The 13,231-nt window shown below is 37.1% G+C and overlaps 2 protein-coding genes across 8 annotated transcripts in view; both read left to right on the top strand.

Moving 5' to 3' along the window:
• LOC131429534 (probable WRKY transcription factor protein 1) overlaps window positions 1–5,193 on the top strand; it is an 85,086-nt gene extending 79,893 nt beyond the window's left edge. For all 7 annotated transcript variants that reach the window (XM_058593713.1, XM_058593714.1, XM_058593715.1 and 4 more), the window contains exon 15: window positions 1,616–5,193. In XM_058593713.1, coding sequence (XP_058449696.1) covers window positions 1,616–1,798 — 183 coding nt within the window. In that variant the 3' untranslated portion in view covers window positions 1,799–5,193. The remainder of the gene's footprint in view (window positions 1–1,615) is intronic.
• Window positions 5,194–11,096: 5,903 nt separating this feature from the next.
• Window positions 11,097–11,780, top strand: LOC131429187 (uncharacterized). Its single transcript, XM_058593236.1, has 2 exons — window positions 11,097–11,554; window positions 11,618–11,780. Exons 1-2 carry the CDS (start codon window positions 11,097–11,099, stop codon window positions 11,751–11,753), a joined length of 594 nt encoding a protein of 197 aa, XP_058449219.1. The 3' UTR covers window positions 11,754–11,780.
• The last annotated feature ends 1,451 nt before the right edge of the window (window positions 11,781–13,231 follow it).

The following is a 13,231-nucleotide window of genomic DNA, read 5'->3' on the forward strand; positions in this document are numbered from 1 at the left end:
GTTGATAAAAAAGCTAAGACAGATAATTGCTTTTGATTCTACGGCTTTTCGAGCGGCCTTCCGGCATTTTATCAGAACAACTGCAGGCATTTCGTACTATGAATTTCTCCGTTCACGGCCAGAGTCCGGAGCGAAAGAAGAGCGACTTTGACATCCCCTTCTCGCTGATTGTCAGCCACTGCAACTCCTTCTTGGGGAACATAGTGTGTGAAATGAACTTCACCTCGGAGCTGGGGGAAGTAAAATACGAAGTGCCCTGTCAGCAGTGATGGCATTTCACCAGAGAGATACACGCTGGTGTCAGATTCTCGTCTACACAGGGGATGCAAAAAGCGAAACATCGCACAAAGAGGAAAGCGCACTTCTTCTCAGTGTCGAATAGACAGAATTTGAGTGCGTGCTTGTGGTTAAAGCAGCTGGCGCAACTGAAACGCATTCTCTTCGCATGAATCGCTCTCACGCGCTCTAGCCTAAATACACCCAAGTGACCACTGGTACGTGCTAGTGAGCGAACACTTCTGTGATTTAATTTTTAAATTTATAGAAGGTAACGATGGTCTTGCTATGACAATCCTTTTCGCAGCAAGGAAAAACTAAACTTTAACGATAAATTGCACTTTTGCTGAATATGCGTGCTCCACGCCTCTCTTATGCGAACCGTACACCAGAGTCCTCACCGGTGTGCGCACTTCAGAGAAAATATCTTCATTCACCTCAGAGAATTTCAGAGCTCTGCTCTAGTAATTTAGTGTGATCGAATGCTAGAGTTGAAAAAAAATAAACACTCGCTCTCATGATGCGTGCACACTTTATATAACAGTGGTGTATATGTGTGAAAGAGAAGAGCTCTCGTTGATGTTGTCAGTGCGAGGGGATAAATTCTACTTGCTCTTCGTCACACAGAGGAGATGGTCATCTCTGCCTGTCAGTCGTTGCCATCCAGATGAGATGAGATAGGTCTTGTCGTCCATCACCACCGCCACGTCGTGATTCGCCGTTATTTGAACGCGCACACTTCTGAGCGGAGTTGCTTCACTGTTTTTGCCATCAAGGTTGAGTTACTATGATTGATGCTGCACAGGTAGTTTCGTCAGTGCTGGTGAAGGCAAATCCATGAAAAATCAACAATATTTGTCAATTTTTTAAAATGCAAACGTTAATATTGTGCCTTGATGAACTGAGTGGAGTGGTATGACCTTTAGCGCTGTCTCGGTTTGTAAATCAAATTTTCAGATTTATTTAGTAAAAGAAAAGAGAAACCATTGTTTTCGAGAGATGTTTGCTTAATCGGTTACCAGTAGAACCAACTGCAAATCTATTGTTTCTCTACTATTTATGAAGCAATTTTTTCAGTCAAATACAACTATGAGATGCTACTGCTGTGTTGTTAGTCTAATTTGACAGTTGAAGTGAAATAGAACAAATTTCGTTTGGTAAGCTTTCAACTGTTTTGTGCAGCATGTTTTTCTCCGACACCGGTAATCATTCGAACCTTCCCGTCCTACCTGATCGAAATCGTATATATCCAGCGTTCTTGCCATCCTGCGAAAAGAATCCTCGTACTGCAGCATTTTTCTGTAGCTCTATCTTCCTTCTGTGTTCGGTTCAATTTTAGGTTAATTTCCCGCACGCCTCCGCCAACTGGCTCAACAGCGAACAGAGCTCCTACATGAACAGTCTGCCGAATGGATTCGGCGCACCCAGCTTTGACAAGTTCAGCATCCCGTTGCCACCGGGTTTCCAGGTAGCGGCAGCGGCAGCACTCACCAACAAGCAGAAAACCGAGTGCATCAACTAAGAAGCCGCGCGACGAGTGACCATCAATATCGTTTGATTCCTTTTTCGGTAGCAACCCCGGAAGGCCGTATTTTGCTTGTTGAGGGCGAGAGGCAGAGTTTATTCGTTTTGTTTATTATTAGTTTTACTTTTCTGTGATCCTAGATTTTGTTGAGTAGTAGAATTTGGTAGAAACATGTTTTGGATTTAGAAACGAGGAGGTAAAACGAGATAGATTCCATAAAGAAAAACGATACGAGACTAGGAGAATAGACAACTCACAAAAGTAAAAGCATTTGCTCTAGTTTCGATACGTCAGTCAGTTTGCGTTTAGATCTCGAAACTTCGTTTGCAGTCGTACTATTTTCTCTAAATAAATCATATCATCGAACAAGTGATTCCTGAATTCGAATCAAAAGGATCTTCCGGTTCATCGATCGATGAATTCACACTTCCATCTGTTGTCTAACTGTTTGAAATTTCTTTTATCAATAACATTCAATTTTTTGAATAGTATTTGATCGAAGATGCTGCGAAGCAAAGTTTCCTTCTTGATATTCTTGATAACGTTACCGTAAGATATTACTGGCGGATTTTTAACGCAAAAATCAACAAAAGTCTTTTCGAAATTGGTCCAAGTATACGCCGTATTTATTAATAAACAAACGAGCAGTAACAATTTACGAGACATTTTTTGGAGTCCTATGATACCCAGATCACAAAGACTATACCATAGGAAAAATTGTGAACAGTTCCACGTGAACACTTTTAACATCACTTAAGTAAATGAGAGTAGTTTCTTTTCAGTTAATAAATCATCAATTTTCACGACTACTTCCTGAACGTTCGTGTATAAAGACACCTAAACATTTTCATTTTGCTATTAATACTACATAGCTAACGAACAATTAATCGAAAAACAGAATCTGTCATTTGGTTTTGGGCCCTTTTGAAATGTTTACATCGAGTTGATTTGAAACAAGATTCATGTATTCTGGTATATTTAAAATGCTGAATATGTGTGTTGCATTCTTGAACGAATCACATTTCCATGAACTGTGTCGTATTGAAAATTTCATATTTTTTGCTGTGAACTAAAGAAAGGAAACTTGAGTAACCAGAATTGCTTCATACTAAACATTTTGGAGATCAAAGAAGCGGAAAACGATTTGACAGTTTATTTGTATATTTTGTCCACATAAACTGCGATTTGGATCCATTTTTCAACGACTTGGTTTACTAATTACTTTACATTTGATGTTCTTCTTACTCACTTTTGGTTGAGAGTGGAGAAAACAACTGCTACGAACTCCGATTAGTTTGATCTGTTACTGAATCACCGATAGAAAAAATATTCTATCAACATGGCTTAGCCCAGAAAGTGGAGGTTTTTTTCCTCAGTGTGTAATGCCTACTGTGAGACATAGCACTTTGTTTTCATATTTTAAGCAATTGAAATATTAACGGCTTTCAGATCTTTCTATCAATTACGTTACACCAAAACTGTAAAGCATAGGTTTAATATACTGAGATGATCTGTTAAATCGTTTTTGAACAATAAAAAAATTATTGAGAAAATCTATAGTAAACAATGAGAAAGTTTTCTGCTTGAAAGAGAAGATTTAAACCAATTTACGCGATTTTTTTGGTAACGGGCAATAAGCCTTCTGTCAACATCCACTATGAAAAAGGATTGCAGGCAAAATAATAGATAAATAGAGCATCTTTATCTTCTTTCTTTGACAGCCAGACGGCTTGATTTCTTCGGCACGAATAGGTAACAATCAATCGGTTTAAATAGGTCAGTGTTAAGTCAGATAGGACTAAGCGACCTTTGATTGGTTTTGAGAATAAAATATTTTATATTAAATGAGTGCAGACAGATCTTCGCACTCAAAATGCTTTTCTAAATGAGGTAATTTTGTTAGTTCGGAGAGCGTGACACCAGATAGAAAATAATTTTCATTTTGCAAATTTTTCCAAATACTTGCAGGAAATACGAGCACCTGGCTCAAATTCTAAATATATCGGAAGTAATCGTAGAAAACCAGTAAATTTACAAAAAACCATCATTACAGGTGAATATATAAAAAAAAATAATTGCGTGAAATCAAATCTTGGCACGTAGATGTTTTACGTGGAACGGTTGTTTCAATATGACTTTTAACTTTTCGAATGATTTCGAATCATTCAACAGACCGAGAAACTGTTACTGACACGAAGCTTTCACGAGATACATCGTCCCATAATGATGACTTGCAAGTTTTCAAAAAAAAAACAGTAACGCCAAACAGAGAGCATGTACTAGAATGACACGAAATTAGAAATTGACCAACTTCTCTTCATTTGAAATGTAACAATTTGTTCATACAAAGTTGAACCAAAACGAAAATACTCTAAAGAATAGTGCAGACATCTCAAACCATTGCATTGTGGTCGCAGTTATCTGGTCGAGGTCTCTCACCAACAAAAGACAGCTTTTCAGGTATCTATTCCTAACACATTAGAATACTAAAATACTTTTTGGCACAAACTTTCTACCCCACATAACATAATTCAGCTGGCAACCAAGACAAAGCTATTATACTTTATTAAACAATATGCTAAAACGATTACGATTAACACTAGGAAAAAAATATTCAAAAAATCTACTGCAACTACTTAGAGCAAATCTGAGGTATTAAGAAGGGAATCCAATGATATTGGATAGCATGATGAAACAGAAACAAGACACATACACACTTATCTATTAGTGATCAATATCTGACAAAGTAAGCGACGACATATAAACGGTCATATTGCTATATTATTATTGTTATTATCATTATTATTATTATTATTCATTATGAAACACACAAATACCCAAGCAAATTTAATACATGCTAAACACTCATCGTACAGCGACTGCAAGATGGCATCGCATGCCGCGCGCTCATGATCAACCGGTGTGAGTTCCGTAGTGATCGTCTCTGATCTGATGGAAAATGACTGCACACGTTAAGGATGCAATTTTCTATTTTCATTTTATTAGAAGTGATCACCGGAGGAACTTAGACAAGCTTCTATGCTAGTAGAGAAGCATGAACTATACCATTGGCATAATAAAGAAAACAAAACACACGCCTTTATGAGAAAGAAAGACGGTGACGATGAAAACTAAGTGCTGTTGCTGAATGTGCAAAATGGATGTTAAACAATTGAGCAAATGATTGTGGGGGGGAATAAATGATAAATTAGAAGCAAACAGATGCTGTTTCAGGAGGATCCAATAGACAAATGAAGAGTCGAAAACCCCAAGGAAATGGGAGGAACACATTATGACATGTGAAAGACGAAATAAAATAAAATGCTGTAAAAGAAATATTATGAAAAGAATCGTGGAAATTGAAAATATACATGGAAAACGCATTAACAAAAGTTACTCTCTTAACGATATCACAATCTTCCCATTGACTGTCATCACCCATCCTTTATTCCGATAGATTGCTGTTGCTAAACAATCAAGATTGGTAAGCTATAGGAGAATCATTTATCACTTCAACCCGGAGAACGACCATAAATTGGAGAAGTGAATGCACCTATCTTCGTCTTACCCTTAAGGTCAATTTTTCGAACAGAGACAGCAGATCTCACTCTAATGGTTTTCACATATGAGATGACCACTGGAGCCGTTACCCTATTATGGTAGGCTATGTATAAAAGAAAACGATTTACTTATTTTGACAGTTGCACCATGACGAAGTGGCAACCTATTCGTGATTTGTTCCACATTTTGATTTTAATCGCCGTGGTAGTCGAAATCTAGAAAAGAAAGGAGAACTATCCGCGGATGTGGCCACTGGTCATCTGAGGTCAGCTCAAGTCCTATCGGTTGTTACTCACTCTGTTGCATATAGAAGGCTCGATTCATGGGTGTTCGCAGCCAGCCGCGAAGGATCCACATGTCGTCCTCAACTTGATCGATCTATTTTGCCTGTTGCGTGCTTTTTTTTATTATACCGGTCGGATCAATGTCGAGGATCATTTTAATGGGGTTGTTCTCCGACATTCTAGCAACATTCCCGGGCCACCGTAACCGCCCTATCTTGGCCGTTTGAAGCAACTGATGCAGTTCTTGGTTCATTCGCCTTTTCCTCGTCCCGTCTTCCATCCGCACTCCACCATAGATGGCTCGCAACACCTTTCGTTCAAAAACACCCAGTGCATGTTGATCCTCGTGCCTCGTCCTGCGAAATCCAAAGTAAGCACGATTTCCTAACAAAATGCGTATCTGAATTTCTCTGTTGGTGTCATTATCGGCAGTCACCAGCGAACCCAAGTACACGAACTCGTCGACCATTTCGATGTCATCACCGCCAATCAGAACTCGTAATGAGTGGCTGACATTATCTTCTCCCGAGTTCCTGCCTTTCATGTACTTTTTCTTTGACACATTGATGTCAAGTCCGATCCGCCTGGCATCAGTTTTTAGTCCGATGTACGTTTCTTCCATCTTCTCAAAGTTGCGTGCTGTAATGTCAATGTAATCAGCAAAGCCAAGTAGTTCGACGGACATTTCAAAAAGACGATGCAAAACTGGTACGTGCGCAACATTTCAAAATGACTGTGCAAAGCTGGTACATGCGGTACGCAAGGAGAAAACATCACCGGCTTTGCTTTAGACATAGAAAAAGCATTCGACAGTGTTTGGCACAAAGGTTTAATAGCAAAAATGTCTGGTTTCCAGTTTCCTATTTATTTGATCAAAATGATTCAAAATTATTTAACTGATCGTACTCTTCAGGTTAGCTATCAGAATTGTAAATCTGAATTGCTACCCGTACGAGCCGGTGTTCCGCAGGGTTCGAGCGTAGCTCCAATCTTGTATAATATTTTCACTTCTGATCTTCCAAATCTACCCGTTGGTTGTCAGAAATCGCTATTCTGTGACGACACAAGTCTGTTAGCCACAGGTAGAAATCTAAGAGTGATCTGCAGTCGCCTACAAAGAAGTTCAAATATTTTCAGTGATTATCTGTCAAAATGGAAAATTAAACCAAATGCAGCAAAAACGCAATTAATTATCTTTCCTCATAAGCCAAGGGCTTCTTTTCTTAAACCAAACAATAATCACATTCTCAAATTGAATGACTTGGAATTGACATGGTCTGATCAAGCAAAATACTTAGGTTTAACGTATGACAAAAAACTCACTTTCAAGGATCACATTGAAGGAATCCAGGCAAAGTGTAAAAAAAATATATTAAATGCTTATATCCTCTTATAAAGAGAAATTCTAAGCTCTATCTAAAAAACAAATTGTTAATTTATAAACAAATTTTCAGACCAGCCATGCTTCATGCAGTACAAATTTGGTCAAGTTGTTGTTCCACCAGGAAGAAAACGCTTCAAAGGATTCAGAATAAAATTCTGAAAATGATTTTCAAGCATCCTCCCTGGTTTAGTACAAATGAGTCACACAGACTCACAAATATAGAACCATTAGATGTAATGTCACATAATATTATAAGCAAATTCCGACAAAAATCGATGCAATCTTCAATTGAATCGATTCGCTCTCTGTATTAGTTAGTAAGTTAGTATATAAGTTCCTTTTCCCCATTACACAATACAAGTAGGTTTAGAATTTTCCCTACACAAAAATCTCAGAATTGCGGAAGCAAATAATGTCCTCATGGTAATAACCAAATCATATATATAATAGGGGTGAAAAGTCACCACTTGTGGCTGAACACCCAATTTAAATCTTAATAATTTAATTTTAACTCATATTCCAATAAATAGTTATTTTAAAAAAATCACCGGCCTTGCTCCATTCGCAGCGTGTTTTTAATCAATTTCATATAGTGTACATGGTTGCCACATTTTTCAGGTGATAATATGAAAATTTGTAAATCTTTTATTCAATTTGTACCTACTTGTTAGTATTATCACAAAATCATGATAACGACGCTTATATATATTTAATAAAAAATCTCATGGTCCCATAGGTTACTATTGGATTTCATCATGCTTTCGTAGAGTAAAATGGGGTTTAAGATTGGTGGTTCAAAACTGATTTAATTTGTAGTCTATATTAGTTACTTACTAAACGAACCGACTTCGGTTATACCGGTTTCCAGTTCCCGGTTCCATAAGTTCCGGAAATAGTTGTGAAAAACTCTATAACGAGACACACTCAATTTTCTTAGAGATGATTTGATCGATTTCCACTAACTAAGGCTCAAATGAAAGGTACTTTAGTCTCAAAGGTTGCTGTTGAATTTCATCCGGGTCCGACTTCCTGTTCAAGAACTATAGGGTAACGTGTGTTTAATCATTCTGTGCGACGATGCAAACTGTAAACATAACTGTTTACAAATTGAAAAGGGTTATGTTAGTTCATACTCAAAGAAAGTTTTTTATTTCATTCAAGATTGAAAATAAAATTCTTCTAATTATATTTTGAAAATATAAGTAATATGAGAAAGGTATCATTACACCACTAGGTAGATAAAAAAAGGTTTTTTTCTCAGATATGGTAAGGCTGTTTTTAACATGCCTAGGCGCATTCTAAAGCTACTATTGTATTGTAGACCAAGTTCGAAGATCAAATGGCTGCCACTTCTGGTATCGGAGATATAATGGTATAAATGATCGCTCAATTTTCTCAGAGACGGGTTAGCTGATTTTAACAAGTCTAGGCTCGTTTGAAAGCTGCTATTAAATTATGGATCGGGTTTGAAGATCAAATGGTTGTCACTTCCGGTTCTGAAGATATTGTAGTGATTACATTGTTATTTATATTTGGTAGATACGAAGTACCGGAAGTTTGTGCTAAACAGATGTGCTATTTATTGGATGAAGTCTCGTAAGTTACCAGCGATTTACAAAGGCACCAAAAGTCATACCAGAAGGAATGTCCTTATGTTATGACATTTTTTCAAAAAATCTCTCCATACTGCGGCATGTCTCTTCGACACATACACATTTTTTATTTAGGCAAAGATACTCACATAAAGTAGGTAAATAGTATACCTATCCTATTGAATATTTCCGAAGAGATGTTTATTTAGTGATAATTTTGAAGTATTACAAATAAAATATAACTTTTATCAAGATCATAAACACGTCTACGGAAACATAAAACCTTGTTTTTCAATATCCTCAACTGAACGGTTACAATTATTATGTTACTTACGAGGATTAAATCCACAAAATGGCCGTGTTTTGTTCCTAATAGTATACAGTGGTACACAATTATGCGCACAATGAATTTTCCGTAGTACTCGAATACTCGAATTTTCCGTAATACTCGGAATATTCGATGATGATAATTTCGTTTGGGACGAAAAGCTGTTACGAAACAAAAAAAAACGTGATTCTTTTAGAAATAAATATGAAACTTATTTTCTAATGACAGATTTTATATTTACGTCTGTCGTTTTGGTATAAAATTAATTGGGAATTTTAAATGTAGACGAATAAAGTTAATTAGGTTTAATCTTAATATCTATTATAAATAAATAGTGGTAAACATTAACAGGAGCTCACAATGAGATGCGCACTAATATGTACCGCGCACTATTACCCACCTTTCCCCTACTAAACCGTATTATTTAGCCATGTGGTATTTGAAAACTTTGTATAAGAAGTGAGTTTCGGTATAATTTTGCATCGGGATAAATGGTTTATTTGAACGATGTATTGCGTATATTAGGTTCATTCTTCGTATAAGGGCCACACTCTCGACAGCTGGCTATTCGGTTACCGGTACTCTTTTATGTTAAGCTTATAACTTCTGACTAAGTGCACATTAGGCAGATATGTATACATCAATAAAAAGCGCAATTCCCTAGCTAACAACTGACTAAGAAACTAAATTGATTTATTTGATTGAAAACACTTAATTATCAATTTAATGGCCATTTTTAAAAAAGGTGTTCGGTGCCGGTAACCGAACACCCCAAGCAATTTCGCTAAAAATGAAAAAATATAAGTAAAGACTGCAATTATTCAAAGGAAAAATGGAATTTATATTTGGTTGGGAGTCGCCATAGCAAACAGAACCAGAGAACCAAATTTTTTACTTATATGACAGATGTATTGAAGTTGTCAAGTTGTGTTGCATATCACCAGAGATGCCAGGTAATACAATAAGATTAGCTAGCAAAAACAAATCGATCGTGCCAATTTTCAAAAGTCTGTAAATTCTGGCGAGTGTCTGCAAACAATCAAAGTTTCAAAAGTCTGTAAAAAATCTTCAGACAATAAAAGTTTGCAGGTTAACTAAAAGATATCATAATTTACAGACAAATTAGCAGACGGCATCTCTGCATATCACTGACAGTTTTTCACGATTTGTCGAAAAAATGGGGTGCCGGTAACCGAAATCGGTAGACATTTTGAAAATGGTGAAAAAAAAACTTTGGTTGCGAAAATTTTGAATTTTGATCCTGTATCAAATCACGAAATAGATCGATTTTACCTCATAAATATTCAATCCACTCACCTTTTCGATTGATGTTTTTCAATTTATGATACTACAAAAAAAAAGTCAGAAAAAACTTTTGTGTTGATTTTCACGCAATCAAAATTTATTTTGAACGCAGGAAAAAGTACAGGCGTCTGTTTGCTTTGGTATTCGGCACAAAAAGAACGTGCTGCTATTACACACAAATGACATTTGTTGGAATGACGCTATCTGCTTTCTATCAAAAGTTACGGTGGGGTGCCAGCAACCGAACACCTTACCCTAAAAAATAAACTCAAACAGTTTAAATGTCACAGCCTTCTCGGTAGCCGGCTACCTAAAGTCATCAAATCATGCCATGCATGAGGGAGTGTAGAGGATATCTAGTAGCAACATGCATCGAACTAACGATTTTTATTGTTATTCGGTTAACGACATTGGTCTCTGGTAGTACGACGTTATTGTTTCGATGATTATTTTTTCACTTTTTCATCTCTACATGATACACGTGACTTTGATGACAAACACGTTGAAGATTTGGATGTTAATTGAATCTCTCTTATTACTCGTCGAATCAATCGGGCGTAAACTGTCTAATTAACGGGTATCAAACACTCAGCTTAGTCGCTATCGTTAAGATTTCTCTAAGCGTGCTTCGACGAAAACGTGACGTCGCACAGGACCATCGAATTGATGAGATTTTCATTTCATATAAAGTGAGCACGTATGCCACATGGTCACAAATTTACACCTTTCTCGTTAATTGGACAGTGTCTATCACACGCAGGAGCTAATCAGCTTAAAAACAAATTCAACTATTCCATCGACATCCTTTGACCACTTGTATCAAGCTGCAAATCAGAAAAAAATGATCACGCTTCTCAGATTGCTGCTAGTTTTGTTGGTGATAGAAAGCACCATCGCCAGTTGTACGGATTCTAATATAACCTCGGTTCATTCTCGGTTGAAGCGATGGCTCTCGTATTACCCAAACGGCGGAACAGCCAAAATACAAGTAGGATTTATAGTTCCGGTCAGGTTCGCTCATAAGCTGTTCCGACAGTTGAATATGGTTCACAATTTTCAAGGAAATTACAACATCCCGTCGAATATCATCTGGCCGGTTCCGAGCAGTATTTTCAAGGTGCGTGTCAACAACGATTACGTGGATCGAAGCCGGGAACAGTTGTATCGATTGCTGGAAAAGACGATCGACTATCTTGGCAGCAATGGACGCGAATGTCTGCTGAGAGCTATCTGCGAGGTCTCCGAGGCGCCTCTCGGACACAATGGGATGATTGGGGAGATTATCGATGTTATATTCACGTGAGTTCCGGGTGATTTTCTGGGTGATTGAGTACAAATTTTCACCTAACATATCTATTTCAGGCCTTACGACTCAGAGCAAATCGATCAAGTGTACCGACAGGCAAAATTGAGCGGTTTGAAAGGCGATAATTGCGAGCAGCTATACAAAGATTGCCCAATCGGGCATGGATTATTAGAACAAGTGTCGTTTACATAGTTGATAATGCTTGAAGAAGATTTTCATACAGGATCTTTTATTTATTTTACGTTTGTAATACTATAAATACAATAAATTCAATGAATGGTTCAAAGGTACTTTATTTAAAATCAATCTGTTCAACAAATACCGAAGCCAAATCAGTTTCTATCACACGATTTAATACTTCAATGCGTAGTTTCCCGTTCTCTAGCATCCGCGATTTCAACGGATAAATTTATTATTCCACTGCAGCACAGAAATGCGACGGACTTATTCAACCAAACAAAGATGCGCACAAATGGTGCTGGGTTCTAGTGATTGTGAAATGTATTGTATCAAATGGTCACTTGTGGTTTTGCGCTGGTTCCTGATAGAAAAAAGAACAAACCGGTATGACAAAATGCTGAATTCGCTTTCCTCGCGACAACGCAGATGTTTCCAAGTAATTAATTTTGTGGTTTTTCGCCTTGTCGTTTCCTGACTGGTTAAAATGAGTAGGCTAAAAATATAAACGATTTTGGTGAAATCCATTCGTGCTGGTTTTGATTTACTCGAAGAACGATAGTCTAAAGCAACGATTACTTGGACAACACCTGTCCGAAAGACAGTAAACAAATCATCCCAGTGATGCGGAATTTATTTCGTGATAAAATAGTTTTCGTTGGTAGAAATCCACTGTGAGTGTGTGTAACCTAGATCAAGTCCCACTGTCTGGCAGCGGTTTACAAAAAAAAAATGTTTCCATGTGTTTTGTTTTTACATGCAAATAACTGTAGTCCAGGACTCAGGGAAGTGTTGTCTCAATCGAATTCCGATAACCCATTTCGTATCCAGAGCAAATCGTGTTCCGGGGTCGTCGTTCTTTCGACCGGCCCCGTCTACATGAAATATAGGCATCAAATGGATTGAAACATTACAGAAAAACTTTCAATCCCTTGAAATTGGCAACCCTAGAAAAATCTTATCATGTTGCTGTTCGCTTAAAAAAAAACTTTCAAGGCAAAAGTTTTGTGAAACACAAAAAAATGAAAATACTAAAATCAACAACTTAAAGAATCCATTGAAATTGGGCAAATTGTCGGTACCACATTGGTCTGAAGCTGGTCAATCTGAACAATGGCTTTGACATTCCCATCTCACTGATCGTTTTCCTTCTAGATACGTTAAGTATCCGGTCCTGGAACAATTTTTGCAATCAGTTTAAAAAAGTGTTCCGACATTTATACTCATACGACGTCGCGAAGTTAAATTCCAAAGCCTTTTGACTATTATTTTCAGTGCATCCATAAATCGGGGATCTAGATGGCCAGAATATTTTTTGTTCACCAACTTACAAGTCATTTAAATTATATCAATTCACAACTCGCTCTTCTTTGAATGGTAAATTTAAAATCAAAATTCAATTCATGGAATAATGGATCTTTCAATATGCAAATCATACGTAATTCGGTATTTACGGTATTTACAGTGATTGCATAGTAGGGTTGAATTGAATT

This window comes from Malaya genurostris, chromosome 2, assembly GCF_030247185.1.
Source record: "Malaya genurostris strain Urasoe2022 chromosome 2, Malgen_1.1, whole genome shotgun sequence".
NCBI lineage: Eukaryota > Metazoa > Arthropoda > Insecta > Diptera > Culicidae > Malaya > Malaya genurostris.